This window comes from Thamnophis elegans, chromosome Z, assembly GCF_009769535.1.
Source record: "Thamnophis elegans isolate rThaEle1 chromosome Z, rThaEle1.pri, whole genome shotgun sequence".
Lineage (NCBI taxonomy): Eukaryota > Metazoa > Chordata > Lepidosauria > Squamata > Colubridae > Thamnophis > Thamnophis elegans.
This window is the reverse complement of record NC_045558.1, coordinates 119,440,288-119,463,915: the sequence shown is the minus strand read 5'-3', so window position 1 is coordinate 119,463,915 and position 23,628 is coordinate 119,440,288. Positions and strand designations below refer to the sequence as shown.

General features: G+C 38.6%; 1 protein-coding gene across 1 annotated transcript; it reads right to left on the bottom strand.

The window, feature by feature from the left end:
- Positions 1-1,628: 1,628 nt before the first annotated feature.
- Positions 1,629-23,431, bottom strand: LOC116520843 (beta-2-glycoprotein 1-like). The gene is made up of 8 exons (XM_032235251.1): positions 23,130-23,431; positions 11,156-11,311; positions 9,639-9,824; positions 9,091-9,202; positions 7,865-7,941; positions 3,884-4,063; positions 3,557-3,754; positions 1,629-2,094 (listed from the first exon to the last, which is right to left on the bottom strand). Exons 1-8 carry the CDS (start codon positions 23,203-23,205, stop codon positions 2,030-2,032), a joined length of 1,050 nt encoding a protein of 349 aa, XP_032091142.1. The 5' UTR covers positions 23,206-23,431; the 3' UTR covers positions 1,629-2,029.
- Between the last annotated feature and the right edge of the window lie 197 nt (positions 23,432-23,628).

Genomic DNA, 23,628 nt, shown 5'->3' with positions numbered 1-23,628 from the left:
AATTCTCCCACTTTTCAGGGGGAAAAAAATTATAGGTAGCACAGGAAACACATTTCAGGATACCAACCTAATAAGTTATATTAGCAGGTAGAGGTTTTTTAGAGGGCAGGTTATCTTGTGTTAAGGAACACCAGTCAAAAAATAAAAATGGGCAAACTTTCCATTTTGGGAAATCCAAAACCTTCCAGTATAATCTACTTCACTCAATTGGGGAATAAAATGGGAAGAATGACATCGTATTTACTGGTGTGTGTGTATGTGTGTAGGGATGTGAATTTACCTCATAAATATACACAACAATGCAGAGTATGTTCTAATAAATCAATGAAGCCAGCTTCACCTCAGAGGCCCGTCCCAGTTTTGAAGCACAAGGTCACGTTTTTATATAACAAATTCTGTTTATTGTATATAAATCAATCTACATAAGTATACAGGAAAATATTTTCATATCATTCTTATCCTAGGATCATTCTTCAGTTACTTTCTTTTCATCATCCTATTGTTCTGTTTGGACCTCAGGATCTTGATCAAGCTTAGCTAGTGGGAACTATACCAGTCTGGTATTTATACTATTGATGATGTTACCTAGTCAGGAAATGAAACGCCTGCAAGGAAACAGCCCAGCTCAGAAAATACCAAGGACTCTACGGTTCACTTCTAAGCTACAAATTTTCTCTTCTATTAATACCATTCTACCATAACTTTTCCATTCCCTCACTGGGATATGTAAGTATTGTATACAGTCATAGGCTTTGGGAATTGAGGATAAATATTTTATCAGCATGGTATGGAAATTGGCTCCAGCTTGTTTGCTATAGGATCCCTAATCTGGGGTCATGTTTTTTGTTTTGTCTGCTCTTACGCATTTCTCTGAGTTCATTTGGGTTTACTGAACTCAGTGTTCAATAATGAATTCAATTGCAATCAGTCTGTTCCTTTTTTTATTTGCTTGCTGCAGTCCCTTGTGCCCAAGAGGAATATTTTCTAAGTCTAAAGGGTGCTGTGGTAGCACACTTCCAAAAAGTAAAAATGGCTAGCCAGGGACTTCATGGTTCAAATTTATTTAGCTTCCACTACAGCTCTTAGCAAATAGTTTTTAGCATTGTTTCCCAAGGCATTCTCTCAATCTACTATGGTTTATTTAATTTTATTTAAATTCCCACCTTTATTATTTTTTAAATAAACAACTCAAATATGCGAACATATTTAATACTCCTTCTTCCTCCTATTTTCCCCACAATAACCCCACTGTGATGTGAGTTGGGCTGAGAGAGAGAGGCTACCTCATCCAGCTGGCTTTCATGCCTAGGGTGGGACTAGAATGCAGGACCTCCTAGTGATTAGCCCAAAGTCATCCAGTCAGTTCCATGCCTAAGGCAGGACTAGAACTTACACTCCCCGGTAATTGGCCCAAAGTTCCCCAACCAGCTTTCATGCCTAAGGTGGGATTAGAACTCACAGTTTCCTGATGATTGGCCCAAAGTCACCCAGCTGGCTTTCATACCTAAGGTGTGACTAGAACTCACAGTCTCCGGATTTCTATCCTAGTCCTTAACCGCTAAATCAAACTGGATAAAGGAATATTGCGGATTAATTCCCATAGAATTACAATGATATGTGTTTTTACTTATTGTAGGCTCTAAATGAAACCTCCCTCATGTTTAAAATCCTCTCTATTTAGAGGATAGTTTGGATGAATTTAACCATATGATTTGTGGAAGAAATATTTTTGAAAAAAATACAGGAGAAATTGAGTTGTGGTTTGGGATGGCCTGCAAGAATCTTGATGCTCACTTAGTGAACAACAGACAAAAATAAATAAAATATACACCTAACTATTGATTGTGAAGAATGCCAGCTGTAGCATATCAATACAACAGCCCCGCCTTCTCTTTTCCCTTTGGTTGACATCTTTTCTTAGTATTAATCTTCTCATTTCCATTTCTCCCCTTGGACTTCCAGGATGCCTTGCAAGCTTGAACAAGGAGAAGGAGACAGATCTCATTGCTGAAGTAATGAGGTCAGATGTTCAACAAGCACGGATTTCGGACACAACTCTTTTGGGGAAGAGATGGTATTGCAAGTATGTTGGCTCTGGAAGAAGGAGAAAAGAGAAATTATCAAAAAAAGTGGTTGAAAAGCAAATAGGAACTTTATCTAAATACACATGTAAGTATAGAGACCCTTTCCCTCAAATATAGTTTGATATATACTGTATATCTTTAGGGAAGGTAGAAGAATGTGTGAAATAAAAAGTTAAATATTTGGTTCACACACTTCTCAATTCAAATTCTTTGAGAGAAACAAACATTTCTAGAGCACAAACCACCAAATACTGCAATTAATTATGCAAACAAGGGGTTTTTTTGTGTGCAGATGGCACAAATTTGCTGTTTGTAACCATGTGCTTTTTGTGCCTCTTATCTTTGTTAGGATAAGGAACTAGATTTTGTATCACAAGAATTGGAAGTTAAATCTTTAAATTGGTTTAAATTTAAACTCTAGCAGAGTTTCTCAACCTTGGCAACTTTAAGATGTATGGACTTCAACTTCCACAATGCCCAAACTAGCATCCACTGATTATTTTTTAATAAATAACAATAAATACAATCTGACCATCTGGTTGACAACCCAAAATAATAATAACAATAAATAATTAATACTATATCTTCCATATACTTCCATATGTGCCTGTCCCCAATCCTCGGAAAGGACTTGATAGGTGGATAAAAATGGCAAATCCAGTCTATAAACATCTGGCTGATTGTGCAATAAACCATAATAAATAATAAATGATTCTCTCCTCTCCCCCTCCCCTCTTCTCCCCTCCATTCATTCCATTCCATTTTTATAGGTAACCGTAACGGTTCCCCTCACACATGTGTGCTAGTCGTTCCTGACTCCAGGGGGCAGTGCTCATCTCCAAAGCCGAAGACCAAGTGCTGTCAGAAAATGTCTCCGTGGTCATGTGGCCGGCATGACTAAATGCCAAAGGCCCATGGAACACCGTTACTTTCCTTCCCACCAAAGGTGATTCCTATTTTTCTACTTGCATTTTTAAATGCTTTCGAACGGCTAGGTTGGCAGAAGCTGGGACAAGTAACTGGAGCTCACTCCGTTACATGGCTCTAGGGATTCGAAACGCCAAACTGCTGACCTTTCAATCGACAAGCTCAGCATCTCAGCCACTGAGCCACCGCACCCCGTTTTTTAAAGGTGGTCCTCGACAATTAATTTAGTGGCCGTTCAAACTTACAACAGCACTGAAAAAGCGAGTTATGACAGTTTTTTACACTTACGACTGTTAAATACACTTAATTACTATGGCAAGAAAGATTGCAAAAATGGGGGAAAATTCACTTAACAAATGTCTCAATTAGCAGCAGAAATTTTGGCCCCAATTGTTGTCGTAACTCGAGGACTACCCCCATTCTATTCTCTTCTGTTCCTTTCCCTTCCATTCTTTCTCAAATATCCCAATGAAGTCAAGAGATCGTGATATAGTCATCTGAATGTACCATGTTGATCTGCAATGCATCTTATTTTTACTCCTCACCATCATAGCAATCAGGTATCTTCAATACACCATCAAAACAGCGGCTTTCAGCTTCAAAATTACAGGTCTTATTCTGACTTCGGCAGAAAAACGTGACAGTTTCACCATGGTGAATAAAACCCTTTGGGATCTCATAGGCCCAAACCTTTTGTCCATGGTAGATCATCCGGCTCCTTTGGGCAATGATGGGACAGCGAGCTAGAATGGAAAATAAAGAAGTAAAGGTGTCATCTGGAAGGGCAAACAGAACTTGGAGGAGGAATTTAATAGGTGGTTGATAAAATATTCTATATAACAGGAATGGAAGGGGATGGAAAAGGAAAATACCTCTACAGTAAGGCAGATGGGACCAGCTTCCATTTTTCAGGCAGATGACTCTGTTAGAACCATCTAGGAAGAAGTCCTTCTGACATAAGTAATAGATAACAGTTCCTACAGGATATTCAGATTGGTGCACAGCCACCAATGTTGCCTGTGCAATGTCAGGTGGTCGGGAACAGGTAACAGCTGGTGAGAGAAAAAGGAAGCCTTAGATAAGTCTGCAAATTAAATGGATGGATTAATTAAAGGTCAATGGAAGAGAGCTTACCTGGATGTATGGAATGATCTATAAAATGTTTATTTAGATGGAAAGATACGTAGAAGGGAGTTATGGCTTAATGGTTAAAAGGATAATAGCAATAGCGAAAGCACTTAAGAGTTATATAGACCTCTTCCCCCAGCACGGCTCTCCAAAATGTTTAAAAATTTGGCCCCAAATTGTTGGAAGTGCAAAAAAAAATACACCAGGCATCTTTTATCATATGTAGTGGTCATGCAATGAGGCAAAAAGATACTGGAAAATGATACAATCATGATTGGAACAAATGGTGGGAGATCAGATTTTGATAAAACCAGAAATTTTTCTCCTAAGCATAATATCAGAGGGGTATAAGAAAGATGTGCTTTATCTAACTATACATGTACTAACTGTGGCACTTATAACTTAATGCGCAGTATTTGAAAAAAGAAAATATACCTTCAGAGTTAGATATATTTAGGAAAATTTTGGCCTGTGTGGAAGCAGATAGGCTTTTAGGCTCACCCTTTTTTTAAATAAAATTTTTATTTTCAAACAAACATAAACACACAAAACATGTAACATAAAAACTTCTTCAACTACATAGTGTGTTGATTGGTTATAAGATCTTTCTGCATCCTTTCCATAGTCATCACTTGAGCTTTATCAAAAATCACATATTGTTACTCAAATATATCCAATAATAAAGATTTTTTTGTACCCTATTCTAAATCATTCTATTATTTTAGCATTAATAACATTCTCTAATAATTTTTAATTCCATGTTTTTTCCATTATTAGTCATCATCAATCTAAGATACATTTATGCAAATTATTATAATTATTAAACATGCATTAAGCATAGCTATTATTACATCCTTTTTATATGAAGCATATTAAATTTGAAGTAAATTTATATTATGGCACTTCATTACATCATCCTGAAATTATGCAATGATATTACATCTTTATATTCTATTCTATAGAATTATTTATCTTTTATAAAAAGGCTTTTCAACATCATCTCCATTATCCTCACTTACAGTTTATATAAAATTTCAAATTATCAACATGTAAATGCTTCATTATCATTATTAATCATTTATTTGACTATAGCTAGTATTACTTTATCTTATATATAGTACCCAAAGTTTAACTACATTTAACTAAATTTTATTGTAACATTTCATTTCATCATCCTGTATCCTTCCAGAAAAAGTGCAGTTCAATATCTCTTGCCATTTGTAGAATCTGTATTCTAAGTCTTATGGTCTTATGTGGACTTCTCTTGACAACTTGTTGTTCATTGGATATCTTATAAGAATTTGAAATCCTCCATCTGATCCTTTCATCTGCTTGACTTTTGTTATCACTGGTGCTTCTGCCAAAATTACTCTCATTGTTTCTGCCAAATTTTCTCCCCTTTCTTCATCTATGTTTTGACATCTGAGATAGAGTTCCAGTTCATTGATCTCTCCTTTCCGTATTTCGCACTTATCATTTCCCTCTGCACTCGATTTGCTATCAATGTCAACAATTTTCTTATCACTTTCATAAGTCTCTGTAATTTTTTAAAACTCTGTCCTCAAATTTCATCGTTGTTTTATAAGTATTCTCAACTCTTCCCTCCGTACTTTCTGTATTTTGATATTTTGTGTTTTGATCTATAAATTCAAGTCTCATTTCAATTCTCTCTGTAGTTATTAAGAGTTTTTGAATTTCTAACATAATTTTTTGCAATGTTAATTCCTTTTCTTCTTCATATTGTGCCATTTTTCCAAGTTATAAACACTGCCACTAAAAACATCCAAGGCTTTTGCTAGGTTTCAAACAAATTCAGTGAAGTTTTTTCCACTGACCCTTTCAGTAGATAAAGCCGATAGCTTTGTAATATCAGATGTTGCCAAGCCTCTAGCCACTAGATGGCAGTGTTACATCTTTTCCTGCTGTTTTTGTCTCTCTTCTAAGCTCTGCACTCCGAAAAGAGTTTTTCTCCAGAAAGAGAAAAAAAATGTTTAAAGATTACAATCCAGATGAGCCTTGCGAGGAAAGAGGCTTTTAATCCACAACCACAAAAAATGGGAAAAGTATACAGGAAGAAGGGGGAAAAAAGACCAGTCCAGTTTAAAAGTAAAAGGCATTTGTAAAAAGTCTGTCCGTAAAAAACAAACAAATTTAAAGTGAAAAAGATAACACGATAGTCTTAAACCAAGATAAATTCGCTGCTTATTTTCTTCTGTCTTCAATTTTATTTTAACTGAGTCTTTTGGGTTTTCTCTTCTCTAATAATAAAGATTTTTCTCACCATTTCAACACTCTCTCTCCTTACTGCTTCCATTTCAGTGGCTTGTCCCAAACCTCTGCAGCCATATTGGCTGCTTCTCTTGTAGCCGGCAAAAAGAGCTTTTTCCTGGATCAATCAGGGGTTTTGCGATTGTCAAGTCAGCCTCCCTCAGCAACCAAGAAAGAAACCACTTAACTCCATTTTGCAGAATTAAGAGGACGTTTACTGGTTATGAAAAGATAGCAGCTAAGCAAAGCGAGATCTGAGGCAAAAGCGTGTGAAATCATACATATCAATATGTGACCAACCCCCTCCCCCTGGTAACCCTCATCCCACTGTCCAATCTGCAAATCCCTTAAGTGTCATGTGAGTTCCATCTTCAAGGAGCATCATCAGGTTGGTACGTGGGACAGTTGGCCTTGACCAACACCAAGGACTAGTCTCCAGCATGCGCAGTAGACAGTGAGACCAAAACTCCCTTTTTACAATCTCTCCTGTACTTAAACTTCCCCTCCCAAATACCAGGCCCCCCTCCACATTTCAATGGCAGCCAAAAGCAAATAGTGAAACAGAGGCTGACAGTGATGCCCCTGAGATCAGCAGGACATGCCTTTCACTATCACCGTTCCTTCAGAACAGTTTAAATCCAAAAAGGATCGTCCAGCAGCAGAGATATTGACAGCAATCCTGGAGCCCCAAGATTGCATGTCATGTCGTAGCGAAGTCAAGACCCACCTCTCCAGATAGGCTCACCCTTGAACTAAAAGATAAAGGGAAATCAGAATATTTTGAAGTTTGGAACAGATTTTATTATTGATATAAGACAAGGTGACAAGTCTGGAAAAAAATTGTAAATAATGTGATTGGATACAAGGACAGATAATGTATTAAGTTGGCTAACAGTTATTGGATGAGATTATCTGCATATAATGTGATTGTATGGTCACTATGACCTCGCGGTGCTGCACTCTTTTAAATGTAAAAAACAATAAAAATATATTTTAAAAAAAGTTATATAGACCTCTTCATTGTGCTTTACAGCACTCTCTGAGCAGTTCACAAATGCCAGCACATTACCCCCAATAATCTGTCTCCTCATTTTACCAACCTCGGAAGGATGGATGGCTGAGTCAACCTTTGAATCGAACTCCTGGCAATGGACAGAGTTAGTCTGCAATATTGCATTCTAACCATGGCACTACCACAGCTCTTACAATGAATATATGAATAGATATGAATAGATAGATCTCTCAGTATGGACAGAAAGAGGCAAATGTTGACAAGTGTTATGTTTTGGTTTGCAGGTGGTCGATCCTGGTGTATATTCTTGATCACCTTTATGTAAAGTTTGTTGTGTGGACATATTACTACTATGGCTATGGAATAGAATATTTCTACCTGACCACATTTAAGAAACCTGAGAGAAGTTATAATTATCTTCCTCTATTGTGTCTGGACTACTTACGATGGCAAGTTGGAGCATTGTCTGACCATTCCTCATTTTCTTGGCATCGGAGTGAATTGGCCCCCTGCAACCAATATCTATATAGCAACAGTGGGGGGAGAGAAAGATGGCAATATTAAGGAATACTCATTCATACTTTCAAATACAGGTAGTCCACTATTTACTATGATCTATTTAGTGATGATTCAAAGTTACAATGACACTGAAAAAAATGATTTATGACCAGTTTTCATGCTTACTTAATATTTTAACCTGTATAGTTTTTAATGTTTTATTATTTTAATTATTTTTTTTACCTGTTTTGTAACTAGTAAGCTGCCCAGAGTCACACTCCAGGGGAGATTGGTGGTGCATGAATAAAATTATGACCACTGCAGCATCAACAAGGTCAGTTGATCAAAATTCAGGTGCTTGGCAACTGGCATGTATTTATGATAGTTGCACTGTCCCAGGGTCACATGATCACCATTTGCGACCTTCTCAACTTGGTTCTGACAAGCAAGCTCAATGGGAGGAACCAGATGAGCTTAAAGACCACATGATTCACTTAACAACCGCAGTGATCTACTTACCAACTGTGGCAAAATGTAGGCCCACAGTAGTGAGCCTTACTGAGTTGTGAGGCTTACTGAGGCAAAACTCATTTAACTGCTTCACTTAGTAACAGAAACTTCAGGCTCAACTGTGGTCATAAGTCAAGGACTACCTGTAGTGCTTTCCTGGAAAGGTAGTCATGTAAACAACCAAGAACCACAAAGACTAAGATTTCATATTCTGAAGTTAATTCTATGGTATGTGGGAATTCTCAAAGGAATGTTAGAAATTCAAATCTAGAAACTGAAACTGAGCAATCATTATTCCTATTTGCTCATGGGATGTCCAGGATCTTCCTGCAAGTTGAAAAAGGACATGTACATTGGTTGAGATGGTGAAGAGAAGAGTCCAACTTCATTGGTATGCTAATGTAAAAGCTACAAATGCTTTGTTGTTCCTAAGTAAGTCTACTAGTTAGACAGTGTTTCTCAATACTCAGCAATTTTTAAGATGTACGGACTTCAACTTCCAGAATTCCTTAGCCAGCATGCTGGCTGGGGAATTCTGAGAGTTGAAGTCTGAACATCTTAAAAGTTGCTGAGGTTGCAAAACACTGAGATAGGAGATGTAGCACGTGTGTTGCTTAGAATTTTAGAATATCCCTCACTGAAGAAATAGAGTCTTAAACTCACCCAGATTTGCATGTATACAGCACTTCCTTTCCTATGGTATAAGGACCATTTTCGTGGTCTCCATTTTCAATTTCAGGGGGAGGTTTGCAAACATTTGCAAAACTAAAAACTTCTGGAAAAGAAGAGCACATACTCCAGGTCAAGGATATGTAAAGTCAGTTAGGTCAACCATTAATTAGCCTTTTGATGAAGGTATTGGTGTAATGCCATGGTCTGTGAAAATCACCTTGAGGGATAGCAACCAAGACAACAGTCAGATAAGAGAAATCTTGAGTCCAAAGCAGAAATTTAATTTGCAAAGCGGGTCAGACTTGACTCTTCCTATTTTCCTTGAATGTAAAAGCAGGGAGAGGAAAGACACAATTCAGACTTGCAAGATTTTGTTCCTGCTACCTTGTAATAAAATTAGTATCAGCATTTGGTTTCCTGGTCAGGATCATTTGAAAGAGCTGATCAAAAATGGCTTTGGATTGGATAAAGATTTTTAGGCAAGAGACAACCATCAGATTGGTGGCACTGGGTAATTATTAATAATTAGGAAATAGTACCTTTACAGCGTGCAGTGACACTCCACTTTCCGTCTCCTTGACAACGGCTGACTGCCATTTCTTGTCCATCCGGTAGTCTATATCCAGATTGGCAGGTCACTGTCATGAAGTCTCCAAAACCATGGGATTCCTGGGCCAAGTGTGTCTCGGCATTATCAACTGTCACAGGCCAGGGACATCTTAACGCTTGGATGAACACAGAAAGAATGACATGTATTGGAGACTGGACTGATTGAAGAGACGTGGAATGGCTGAGGTAAGTAGAATGGCTTTTATTGCAATGGAAGAGCAACTAGAATAACTATGTACAGAGATCAGCACCTCGGCCTGCTTGACAGCTATTTATGCACGAGCTGTCAAGCAGGGTGACCAATGAAAAAGGTGCAAACAGCCCGCACTCAGCTAGCCGCGCCTTAGCCAATCAGGCGCGGCTGAGCAGTTGCCGGCTGTCAATTGTAAGTCGAGGACCTCCGTCCGGTCGTAAGTCGAGGACTTAGGACTGATCGCAAGTCGAGGACTTAACAACATGGGCACAATTAGGAAGGATATAATCACTGAGACCACCAAGGATGGGTGGGGTGAGCTACTATGGCCACTTTATGACCTGAGGATTCAACTCCCAGAATTCCTGAGCCTCCAAGGTATTCTGGGAGTTGAAGTCCACAGGTCGTAAAGTGGCCACAGTCGTCTGCCCCAATCTAATGGTTGCTTACTGGTTTCTTTGAAAGGTAAACATGGAAGATTCCTAGTAAGATAAAAGGCAAGATGTAATGAAAGGAAACACGGAAGTGCTTTTACTTTGGCAGGATGTCCTGCCCTCCTCTCAGAGGCAGATAATCCTTTACTTACAACCATTTTTTAACGACTATTCAAAGTTACAATGGAACTAAAAAAAGTGAATTGTGGCCATATGAGCAAAATTGCATAGCAACCCTCATGTATTTTTGAACAATTGCAATGTCCTGGAATCATGTGATTGCCATTTGCAACCTTCCGAGCCATCTTCCAACAAGATTGCTGAAGGAATACAGTTAGTCCTCGACTTACAACCATTTGTTTAGCGACAATCTGAAGTTACAACTGAAACAAGTGACTTATGACAGGCTCAAAGTTGACTCAGCCTTCCAGCCTTCCAAGGTGGTAAAATGAGGACACAGATTGTTGGGAGAAATATGCTGACATTGTAAAATTCTCAGAGAGAGCTGTAAAGCACTATGGAGCGGTATATAAAACTGAAGTACTATTGCTTGTGACTGGTCCTCATACTTATGACCTTTGCAACATTCTCATGGCCATGTGATAAAAATTTGGGCGTTTGTCAACTGAAGCGGATTTTTCAGTGGTTGCAGTGTTCCAGGGTAAAGTGACTTTAAGACTTCAACTCCCAGAATTCATGGATGGCTAGAGAATCCTGGGAGTTGAAGCCAACACATCTTATAATTGTTAAGTTTGAGAAATACTGCTGCAAACTATTCCAGAATTCTGAGGTCCTAAAAGTAATATCATTATGTGCCTACCTGGAGAAATGCAACTGAGTCCACATTTATCGTCACATGCACACTTTCTGGTTTTTGAACATTGGCGGCGTTCACAGCTCCTCTGACAAACATGTCCTGTACGCACTGCAAAATTCTTTTTCCGTGAAGGACAGTTGTTTTCAGTGATGTTCCTTGCTGGAGAAAGTAAAAAGAATAAATGTATATAAGATGCAACTGAAAGAGATTGGAGGGGGAGTAGTAGTAGGTGAAATCCTAATATATTACACTTCATTTAGAAAAATATTTTATTTACTTTTTAAAAAACCACACAGAACATTTACAGCAGCAACAGCAAAAACAAATGATGAACAAATCCTATTTTTAAAAAATGGCAATAAATTTTTTTAATGGATAATCTATTTCTAATTTGGTACAGTGGTTAAGGTGTTGACCTAGACCAGGGGTCGGCAAACTTAAACACTCAAAGAGCCATTTTGACCCATTTCCCACAGAAAAGAAAATACCAGGAGCCACAAAGGTCCTAACCGGAAGCCCCCTGTTCAATTCTGGAACTGTCTGGAAGTTCAGTTCCCCCACCAGAGTCTCCTCCTAGCATGGTGTACTTTTTCCTCTACCTGTCATAACCGAAAGCCCTAACAATTGTGGAGACAACTGGAAAACCCTCCCCTTGCCATAGAGTCTTCTCCTGGCACACTGTGCTTCTCTCTCCCCCATCCCCGGAAGCTCCTCTCAAAATTGTGGCACAGAGAGGTGATGGAGCCGCAGCAGAGGGAGGAAAGAGCCACATATGGCTCCAGAGTCACAGTTTGCTGACCTAGACTAAAGAAAAGGAGACTGTGAGTTCTAGCCTCACTTTAGCCATGAAAGCTGGCTGGGTGATTTTGGGCCATTAATCTCTCTCTCAGCCCAACCCAGGTCACAAGGTTGTCGTTGTGAGGAAAATAGGAGGATATCAATGCGCCTTTGTATTACTATGCTAACTGCTTTGAATTGTGTATATATGTATAAGGAAAGGTGGGATAAAACCTCCTCTCCCTTCACTCTTTTTGACTAATTTATGGTCACTCGCTAATAAGATAGATGAAATACTTCTTTTAAATAGATGCAATTCTGATTTTTACAACTCAGAAGCTCTCTGCTTCACTGAAACCTGGCTAAATAAGTCAATTGATGATAGCAGCCTGCCCATCCCAAGGTTTCAGATACAAACAGAATTGCAGAAACATCAGGTAAAAAGAAGGGAGGGGGCTTATGTTTATATATCAACAGGCGCTGGTCCCGAAATGTAACTATACTAAAGAAATTCTGTCATGTGGCCTCAGAGACATTAATTATCAATTGCAAACCATTTTATTCTCCACGAGAATTCTCCTCGTTTCTCCTAATTGCTGTGTATGTTTCTCCAAAAGGTTGTGTAAACAATGCATTATGAATGCTAGCTGACTAGATTATGTGGGTTGAAGTTAAATACCCAGATTCACTTCTGATTGCTTTAGGAGATTTCAGCAAATCTAACTTAAGGAAAGAACTACCAAAATATTTTCAGCATGTCCATTGTCTCACTAGAGGCAAGAATACTATAGACATCTTTTAATGTTGCTACACAACATTAAAAGATGCTTATCAGTCTTTACCACGAGCAACTGTGGGACACTCTGATCATTGCATGATTCACCTTGTACCTGCTTACAGACAAAGACTTAAAACTATTAAACTAATATTTAAATCAGTGAGGACTTGGATTGAGGCAGCAAAGCTAAAGCTACAGGCTTGCCTTGACTGCATTGATTGAAATGTTTTTGAAGATACCTCTGCAGACTTGGATGAACTTACAGATAGTGTAACATCATATGTCAGTTTTTGTGAAAACCTATGTGTGCCGACCAGAAACCTAAGAATATAAAGTAACAATAAACCTTGGTTCACAGCTAAAATTAAGCAGCTACGTCGTACCCGAGAGGAAGCCTACAGAAAAGAGGATAGAATGCTGTATAATCAGGCCAGAAACGTATTAACAAGGGAGATGAGAACAGGAAAGAAAAGCTGCTCTGAAAAGCTAAGGAATCAACTCTCAACAAATGAACCAGCAAACATGTGGAAAACTCTTAAAAATATCACCGGTTACAGCAAGCCTCCTTCCATGCTGAAGGAAAATCAACAACTGGAAGATGACCTGGATGTATTTTATTTTAGGTTTGAGAGAAAACCGCTGCCACCCATCTCCACAATCTCCATCTCAGACACACCAACGACAGCCAAGCCTCCTACAGCTGATTGCCCATCCCATTAGGCCCACCACCTCTGATGATTACAGAAAATGAAGTGCAAGGTCTATTTCACAGACAAAAGCCAGGAAAAGCACTAGGCCCAGACAAGATAACTCCTCTTGATTAAAAGCTTGTGCTGACCAATTGCCCCCCCCATCTTCACCCGCATCTGCTATGTTTCTTCTTGCTCCAAACGCTCTACTATCATCCCAGTGCCAAAGAAACCCTCCATCAAGGAACTGAATAACTTCAGATTGATTGCTCTAATATCTGTAGTTATGAAAATCTTTGAAACCTAGTGCTGGCTCATCTAAAAGCCATCAAGGATCTGCTGTTAGACCCCTTGCAATTTGCCTACCAAGCAAATAAATTGATAGATTATGCTGTTAATATGATCCTGCACTACATCCTACAACATCTTTACTCTCCAAAGACCTATGCAAGGGTCCTCTTTGTAGGCTTCAGGTCAGCATTCAATACCATGTTTCCAGATATTCTTCTAACTAAACCAAACCAGATAGCTGTACCTGACCACCTGACTTGTAAATGGATCATAAGCTTCCTAACAGATAGGAAGCAGCAGGGGAAGCTAGGCAAAATCACATCAAATACCTGTACAATTAGCACAGGAGCCCCCTACCCCACCCCAGGGCTGTATGCTCTCTCCACTTCTCTTCCCTCTATACACCAATATCTGCATCTCAAAAGATCCCTCTGTTAAAGTACTGAAGTTTGCATATGATACAACAGCTCAAACTACCCAGGAGCTGCTGATTCAGTTCTACAGAGGAATTATTGAGTTTGTCATCTGCATCTCGATAACCGTCTGGTTTGGCTCTGCGACCAAACAAGACAGGCACAGACTTCAACGGTTAATTAGAACTGCAGAAAAAACAATTGCTACCAACCTGCCTTCCATTGAGTACCTGTACGCTGCACGAGCCAAAAAGAGGGCTGTGGAAATATCTACAGACTCCTTACACCCTGGACATAAATTGTTTCAACTTCAACCCTCAAAATGATGCTATAGGGCCTTGCACACCAGAACAACTAGACATAAGGACAGTTTTCCCCCCAATGCCATCACTCTGCTTAACAATTAATTCCCACAACACTCTCAAATTATTACTAAGACTGTATTACTATTCTTCTTCTCATCTTTCTTATTACCTATCTCCTCCAACTTATGACTATAACCATGTTGCTTGTATCTTTATGATTTATATTGTTTTATTTGTTTCCTAGTATGATTTAATTGCTTATTATTAACCTATTACTATCATTAAGAATTGTATTTTATGATTCTTGATGAATGTATTTCCCCCCTTTTATGTACACTGAGAGCATATGCACCAAAGAAAATTCCTTGTGTGTCCAATCGTACTTGGCCAATAAGCTATTCTATTCTATTCTATATATGGATATAAATTACCTGTACAGGTAGTCCTCAGTTAGAATGTTTTGTTTAGCAATCATTTGAAGTTGCAACAGCTCTGACAAAAGTGACTTACAAGTGGTTCTCACACTTATGACTGTTGCAACATCCTTGTGGTCGCAACGTCAAAATTCAGCTCAGCAACTGATAAAGATACCAAGCTGATAAGAAAGCTCTTGGCAACTGGTATCTCTTTACAACAGTTGCAGCATTCCAGGATCATGCGATTGCCATTCGTGAACTTCCCAGCCAGCTTCTGAGAAGCAAAGTCAATGGAGGGGGGGGAGGGGGTTCACTTAATGACCATATGATTCAGTTAACAACTGCAGTGATTCACTTAACTGTGGCAAAAAAAATGTCATAAAATTGGGCGCGACTTAAGCCTTGCTTACCAATGGAAATTTGCAGTCCCAATTGTGGTAGACTACCTCTATGTATCTATCTCATAACATTTAAGCGTGACCCGTCAAAACCGCGGAGGAAAAAATCGCGCTCGACGAAAGCGCGCATTTGACGTCATCACAGCGTGACGAAAAAAATTAAAAATTGAAATAAAATTAAAATTAAAGCAAGCTGATTCACATAAAGGTAAGGGTTAGGGTTAGGGTTAGGGTTAGGTTAAGGGTTAGGGTTAGGTTTAGAGCGTTAGGGTTACATTTAGCGTTAGGTTAAGGGTTAGCGTTAGGTTTAGCGTTAGGTTAAGGGTTACGTTTAGGGTTAGATTTAGGGTTAGGTTAAGGGTTAGGTTTAGGGTTAGGTTTGGGGGGTTAGGGTAAGGTTTTCGCTTTATTTTTACATTTTTCGATCACAGCGCGATGTTTTCGTCGCGCTGTGATGGCGTCAAATGCGCGCTTTCGTCGAGCGCGATTTTGTCCTCCGCGGTTTTGTGGTGGAACCCATTTAAGATTGGAACTGCAGTGGAAAAGGCAAAGTCCCAGAAGACTTGCATTCTGGTCCAAGAGAGGTTGCTGCTCAGATTTTTAAAAAAAATCTAGATAGTATCCCATTTGGCATTTTCTAATTTGATGAGGCATCCTAGAATGATGGGCATTGTGGTGCAGAGGCCAACAGAAAAAAAGCTAAAGCAGGAAATTGTCAGGAATTAAACTGTTAGTGTGACTTTGTCCCCAAATGGGCTTTTTGGTGGGAAGCGTGATCTTGCTTTTTCTCTGCATCCTGTGACACATAGGCAATATTATGTTTGGGCTCATTTCCTCTTTGTGTACTTTTTAAATGTCCCTCAGCTGAACCTTTAAAGCTTTGCCTCATTAGCCTGTTGTTGGCTTTGATTCATTCCCCCCAGAGCAAGTTCCTGAAGATTTTCCAACAAGGAAGATGTCAAGCTGAAACTTACTCTAAATTGAAAAGAAAGAAAGCCAAACTCAAATCAAAGTTCATCCTCCCCGCCCCCCATACACACACACAGGCACGAAGGTATGAGCAGAACCTGAACGAACAAAAATTGGATTCTTGGTTGATAAACATTGCTTAAAAGCAAAATGCCATGGATATTGTCTGGATGGTCGGCTGTATAAACTCGAAGAATAAATACACAATAGTAAAAAAAACAACCAGAGACTCCTTCCTCATCTGCTGCGTATTTTAATTTTGGTATTGGTGATTGGAATTTATTTTAAGCTTCTTCACTGGTTGAGATGAGTGGCCATACAAATTGAATAAATGAACTAATTAAAAAAAATGATGGGAGTGTCAACTCAAGTTTCACACCAGGTTATAGTTAGTCCTTTAGTGACTTTTGTTAACAACAGCACTGAAAAAAGTGCAGCATCTTGTTGCAGCATCTCCATGTTCACCTGATCAGAATTCATATGCTTGTCAACTGGTTCATATTTATTTATTCATATTTATGATGGTTGCACTGTCCAGGGTCACGTGATCACCTTCTGACAAGCAAAGTCAATGGGGAAGCCAGAGTCATTTAACAACCATGTTACAAACTTAACAACTGCAGTGATTCACTTAACAACTGTGGAAAGAAAGGTTGCAAAGTGGGACAAAGCTTATTTAACAACTATCTCATTTAGCAACAGAAATGTGGCCTCAGTTGTGCTCAACTTTATTTTGAATATTTCCAGATTTCCTTTTCTCGTTGTGTTTCCTGAGTCCTCTATCTGCCAGTAGGCAATACATTATTTAAAATGAAGGAAACTTAAAAAAACAAGGTCAGAAATAAACAAATATGCAAATTGTAATATATATATATATTTATATATATGTATATTATATAATATGTACATATATACATACGCATACATACATACATATATACATACACACACACACATACACACATGCACACATATACATACATTCCACAGAAAGATAAAAAGTACTCCAGCTCCTCCAGAGGCCAATAGATGTGGTGGACTTTCTCCCTCTTCTAATTCAAAAGGAGACTTTGGTCTTCTCTAAGAGAAAAAGCTAATGTCAAAAATTCTTCCCAATTTTCTTCGGAAGAGAGATGACAGGGAAAGGCTGTCTGCCACTAAATCAAACATACTCCAATTTCCGGGAGGAAACTTTGTTCTTTTATAGATCTTCCATGAAGAAAGTACAGGTAGTCCTTGACTTACAATCATCCTGTCAGGCCTGCAGTCATATTCCTTTTTTAGGATCTTTGGCCTGCCACACTCTCTATTATTTCACTATGCTGCTTCATTAGTGTAGTAGTTTGGAGCGGGATAGAAAGGAGTAGAATTGTGGAATGTGTTGTTGTCATTCTTTTCTAGAAGCCAAGGTCATCTTTTGTCTCTGCACCTCTGCATCTGACCGGAACTAGATGGGTGGGAATGCCAGCGTGCCTGAAGATTGAACCATGTGACGGATTTATGGGTGTGGAGATAAGACCATGAACTTTTAACTGGGTGAAATCCCAGGAAGTTTTCAGAATTGGGATTTTTCACAGATGTGCCAATATGTCTGACTTATTAAATTGGAACTTTAAGGATACTATTGCCTTGGACTCTGATTTAATTCTGCATGATATTTGGAACGCTGACACATCCATTTAGTGACCGTTCAAAATTATAATGGCATTGAAAAAGTGGGTTATGACTGGTTCTTGCACATCAGCATCCCTAGGGTCATGTGATCAAAATTTTTGTGCTTGGCAATTGGCATGTATTTATGATCACCATCATAAAATGGGGTATGACTTACTTAATACCTGCTTTGCTTAGCAATGGAAATGTTGGGTGTAACTATGACCATAAGGGAAAGGACAACTTGTAAAGAAAAACATGCTTCTCCACCTTGCTCTAAGAAGGTCTTGGATATCTCAGAGACATTTCAACTTTGAGGTCTTCCAAGCTGAATGATAGAGCTGTTCAGCCAAGTTGGTTACCGAATATTTTCAAGAAGATGCCTGGCACATCTTCAAGTAGGGTGCAATCCAAGATTGAGTGTCCACTTTTTATTTTTACATAATTCTGATTAAAAGGCATTTGGAACTCAACCTGAGTGAGTTACGCATCTTAACAAAAGGTTTTGCTGGGCGGGGGGGGGGGGGAATGGTGTTGTGGAGTTATTGATTAAAAGGCTGACAACTAGGAATAACCTAGAGGAGATGCTTTATGGGGCAAGAGAATTATTAGGAGAGTCTAGTAAACCCCTAAGTAGCTGGTAGAAAGTGTGAAATGTGTTGAAAGCTTTTTCTGCTCTGTCAGTTATTAAAAGGGATTGAATATAAAGTAGCCGGCATCTGAATAACAATAGTGGAGGCAAGGTGAAATCAGCAGGTATGGAAGAGGGACAAAATAGTGTTATTGGGAAGGAACTGTCTCATCTATTACAACACTAAAGTACAGGAACTTTACAACAGTTCCTAAAAGTACAGGAAGTCCTTCACTTACCATCACAATTGAGTCCAAAATTTCCATTGCTAAGCAAGGCAGTGGTGTCTTTTGCCCCATTTTACGACCTTTCTTGCCACAGTTGTTAAGTGAATCACTACAAGTTAAATTACTAACAAGGTTGCTAAGTGAATCCAGCTTCCTCACTGACTTGTCAGAAAGTCATGAAAGGTGATCACATGACCCAGGACACTGAAACCGTCATAGATACATGCCAGTTTCCAAGTGTCTGAAATTTGATCACGTGACCACAGGGGATGCTGCAGAAGTCGTAAAATGGTCATAAGTCACATTTTTCCAGGCCACTGTAACTTTGAATGATCACTGAATGAATGGTTGAAAGGACTACCTGTGATTTTATCCTTACATGCCAGTGGATGCCTTACATCTTTTCTTCAAAACTCAACCTGTCTGAGAAGTGAAACTGGTCCAACATACAGAACAGTTTTGAAAGCTTTCTGTTTGGGTATTTTAATTTTGAAAATCCTCTTTAATATGGAATACATATAGTCATATGAGAGGGAAAAAACCAATTCAAAAGCAAATTAGCTTGAGAACAAAGTTTTTTTTTTTTTTTTGCATTTCCAATGAATTTTATTTTAGAATTGCAAGGCCAAGCTGATTTTCTGTTTTTCTTAGTGTTCCCAAACTGAATATCTAGTTCTCTGCGGCCCTATACAGATCTTTGAAGTATTTGGCTACCGCCTTGCTTCAAACTCTTTGGCAATCATTTAATGACACGTATTTTGCAATTTTGGAGCACTCTTGCAAGATGGTTGATGGAGTCACATATCATGCTAAACCATTGTTTAATGAAAATTAAGTGTACTACAACTGGCTAGGTTCATACAATATGCTGCCATAAATCATGGTTTATAAACCAGAATGGTTGGGTGTAACACATTAAGCTGAAAACTAAATAAATCACCTTCTGAATTGGCTGGTATGTTCACTCAATCTGCTTATACAGAGATTTAAGTAGCAAACATCCTGCCAGATTTAAATATCATCCAGGGGAAAATGTGTGTTGACTTTTGAAAAAAAGACTGGTTTTTAAATTGGCTTTATTTTTATTTCTAGTCTATACCTCGCTCTGAACTCTGCAAGCTAAACCAGAGTTTGTGAGGATGTGTGTGTGTGTGTGTGTGTGTGTGTGTGTGTGCGCGCGTTGGAAACAAACTATCATTGCTTGCGAAAACAATGCAGGTGATCCTTGACTTACGACTATAATTCAGCCCAAAATTTCTGTTAAGTGAGATATTTGTTAAGTGAATTTTGCCCCATTTTATTACCTTTCTTGCTTTGTTGTTAATAACTTCATTTGATAAGTTAGTAATACAGCTGTTAAGTGAATCTGCCTTCCCCATTGAGTTTGCTTGTCAGAAGGTTGCAAAAGGGGATCACATGATCTTGGGACAGAGCAATGGTCATAAGTATGAGTCAGTTGCTAAGTATATGAATTTCGATCACATGATCATGAGGAGGCTGGAAAGGTTGCAATTGTGAAAAACAGTAATAAGTCACTTTGTTCAGTGCTACTGTAACTCTGAACTGTCACTAAATGAATTGCTGTAAGTTGGGGACTACCTGTAATAGCTCAAATCTGTGTTATTTAACTATTGCCCTTGGGCCCCGTACAGCATTTGCAATCCCAGATTGCACCCATTTAAACTTCCCTCTTCTTCATATGCTCCAGCAAAAGAATGTCAACCTTTCCTCTGCAGTGATTGTGTGCAGGAGCCACAACTGTTGTTCCTGTGCTTTTAACAGCTTTTTAATGTCTAAGAAATTGTCATGGCTATATAAAGCAAAATCACCTGCCCTTGTGCACAACCTTAATTGTGAATAAGGTGACAGTTCTTAATAGGATGCTAATGAGAAGTAACACCCATTTTCAAAAATCCCTGAGACTGCACTTTAAATATATCCTATACGGAAGGGTGGGGTGGGGGTTAAGAAAGAAAGTAGGTTTTGCTCATTAAGCAAATTTTGTTCCATTTTAATTTAGAAGAGTCCAGCTGGAATATACCCAACTTTGAATGATTTTTAATAAGCTAAGCTGGGTCAGACCTAATCAGGTCTGGCTGGGAAAATTTCATTACTGTAAATATTAGGGCTAAAGAGTTCAAAAAGGTCAGTTCCATATTGCCATCTAAAGTTCTAAATTGACTGTAAAATAACTCAAGCTCAAACAAAATATTTTTTTAATATACAAGAGGAAAGTTGCTTTACTAACTATGGCCGCCAGATGGAGAAATGTATTCTAAAACTGAGAGTTTTATATCAATCTGCAAGGAAAAAAAAATCCCACCCATTTATCTTCTGTACCTATTTGTTAGTTATTTCTGTGCTTTAGCCCCTTTCTTTTTCTCAGAGACTCCATTCCTGTGGAATCCAGTGGGCAGTAATGTATTCTGGAGTATTTCTTCATTTTTTGCAGCTTTACAAATATTTCGCAGCTTAGTCATTTGGGGATAAATAAATCAAGCATTGAAACTTAATAAAAGTTATTGTGTATAATATATTCCAAACATATAAAACACAACTATTATTAAACTTTTCTCAATAATACTATAGGTCAAGTGTTATTTTACGCAGTTATGAAACTAGCAAGATAAGCTGATGATTTGTGTAGCCCTACAAATAAACAATAGAACCATATCAATGCACTACCATATTACTTCGTATAGCCACATTCAATTTAGACTAAGTAGTTGACAGATATTTTCTGTGATGGTGGTGGAAAATGCATACACGTATAGTCTGATTATCTATCTATCTATCTATCTATCTATCTATCTATCTATCTATCTATCTATCTATATCTGAATACATGATTAAGCTTGTACTTCCCTAAAATAGACATGCTACCTTAAATATTTCTGGATCTTTCTCAAATGCATTAAATTGCTGTAGAAAACCAGTAATTATGTAATTACAACATATAATTACAGATCCCCCTATATATATATATATATATATATATATATATATATATATATATATATATGTGTGTGTGTGTGTGTGTGTGTGTGTGTGTGTGTGTGTGTGTGTGCACGCGTGCATGCGTGCATGTAAATGTGATTATGGAAAACACCTTGAGTGTATCTGAAGACAAATGAATGCATAGATTTCATATACCGTTAGAAAGTTAAACGAGGTATAAATACCTTCATTTTAGAAATATTTGCATTTTAGAAATTAACCATTGAATGGACAGAGAGAAAAAAACGTGTGAAAGTGTGCAATGTAGAAGTTAAAAAGTATAGAGTGGCAATATTATTCAATGGTTAGACTGTGGTATCCAAGATCTGGGACAGTTGAGTAGATAAATGTCACTACTTAGACTGGTTCTCTGAGGAGCTTCAATTTTTTTATCTGTAAAATAGCTTGAAGAAAGCTGAATGTCCTCGATAGATTTTTTTTCAGAATAAATAATTATACCCCCCTGTAAGATCCTTTTATTTAGGGCAATTTGCTTTGTGTGTTTGTATCCTATTGCAGGGAAAGTTTTAGAAACAGTATCTAATATCTCAAGCCTTTAATAAAAATAGTATTCGTATTTATTATATTATTATTTTATTTATTTACACCTGAGAGAAGAAAAGCAACAGATAATTAAAATCTTGACCCACAATTATTTTTGCTCCTATGTCCAAACTGAGCCAGGGACAGCTGGCAGTGCAGAATGCCAAGATAATAAAAACATGCCAAAAAATAAAGGAAGTTTGATATTTGTATACATTAAATATACTATATATTTTATATTTGGCCCAAATTAATTCCTCTTCACTCAATGAGGCCCAGGCAAGCCAAAAGATTGGACAATCAACCATGTTTTAAACAATCCAGAAGCTTTTACAGGGTCACAGCTGATGCTAGGTGTGCCACTCCATCAATTCACCTAAAAATACTTAGGGCTGAACGTGACTCACTTAGGCTAGCACAGTGTTTTTCAACCTTTTTTGTGCAAAGGCACACTTTTTTCATGAAAAAAATCACGAGGCACACCACCATTAGAAAATGTTTAAAAAAATTAACTCTGTGCCTATATTGACTATATATAAAGTGTTTTTCCCACGGCACACCTTACACTATGTCACGGCACACTAGTGTGCCACAGCACAGTGGTTGAAAAACACTGGGCTAGCAGACAAATTAGAATTGGTCAGAGCAGACCCAAGAAGACTAAATGCTGAAAGAATAAACAACTTTGCACTCTGCTTTAAGCCATGCTTTGTTCAAAGCCCTTGAATAATAGCCACAGTTGGCTGGCCTCACTAAAGTCACTAAGTGGCTGTGTTTGTCATGTCATTCGGATACCGTAGTGGAAAGCAGCTCCTGTATTCCTGACCCAGCACTCTGTGTTAAAAATTAGCAATTGCGGACCCCGGGGGAAGAGGTATGGAGGAACTCACCTTCTACGTGCTTGGAGCCTTCTGAGATCTGGCAAGAGAGGAGCAGCAGCAGCAGCAGGGAGGCAAACCCAGACATGGTGTCACAAGACCCAAGAAGTTCTTGGGAATCCTCAGTGTGGGAGAGGGATGGGGGACAGCGGTCAGGGCCAGTCCTATGGAAGAAAAGGGTGATGATTCCTGGGTGCTGCAGGGATTGACTTGGTATTCTCTTCCAAAGGGTGAGGAGCACCCTTACTCAGCCTTACAGGCTTGGTACAACTGCCTAAAACCCAGAAGGGATTCTACCTTGGGACTATATATCCATTTCTTCAGCCCTGCGGCCAAAGTTATTCATTAATAAGGCCCCCGAGAGCGCCCTGCCAAAGGGCAGGATGGCTTCCACATTTGTCACCGGGAACTCTGAACTCAAAAACAGGGATCAGGAGAAGGGGATGGACCCAGGACTTCTCCAACTTCTCCATTCATCAGATTCACACACACCCCTACACACCCCATCATT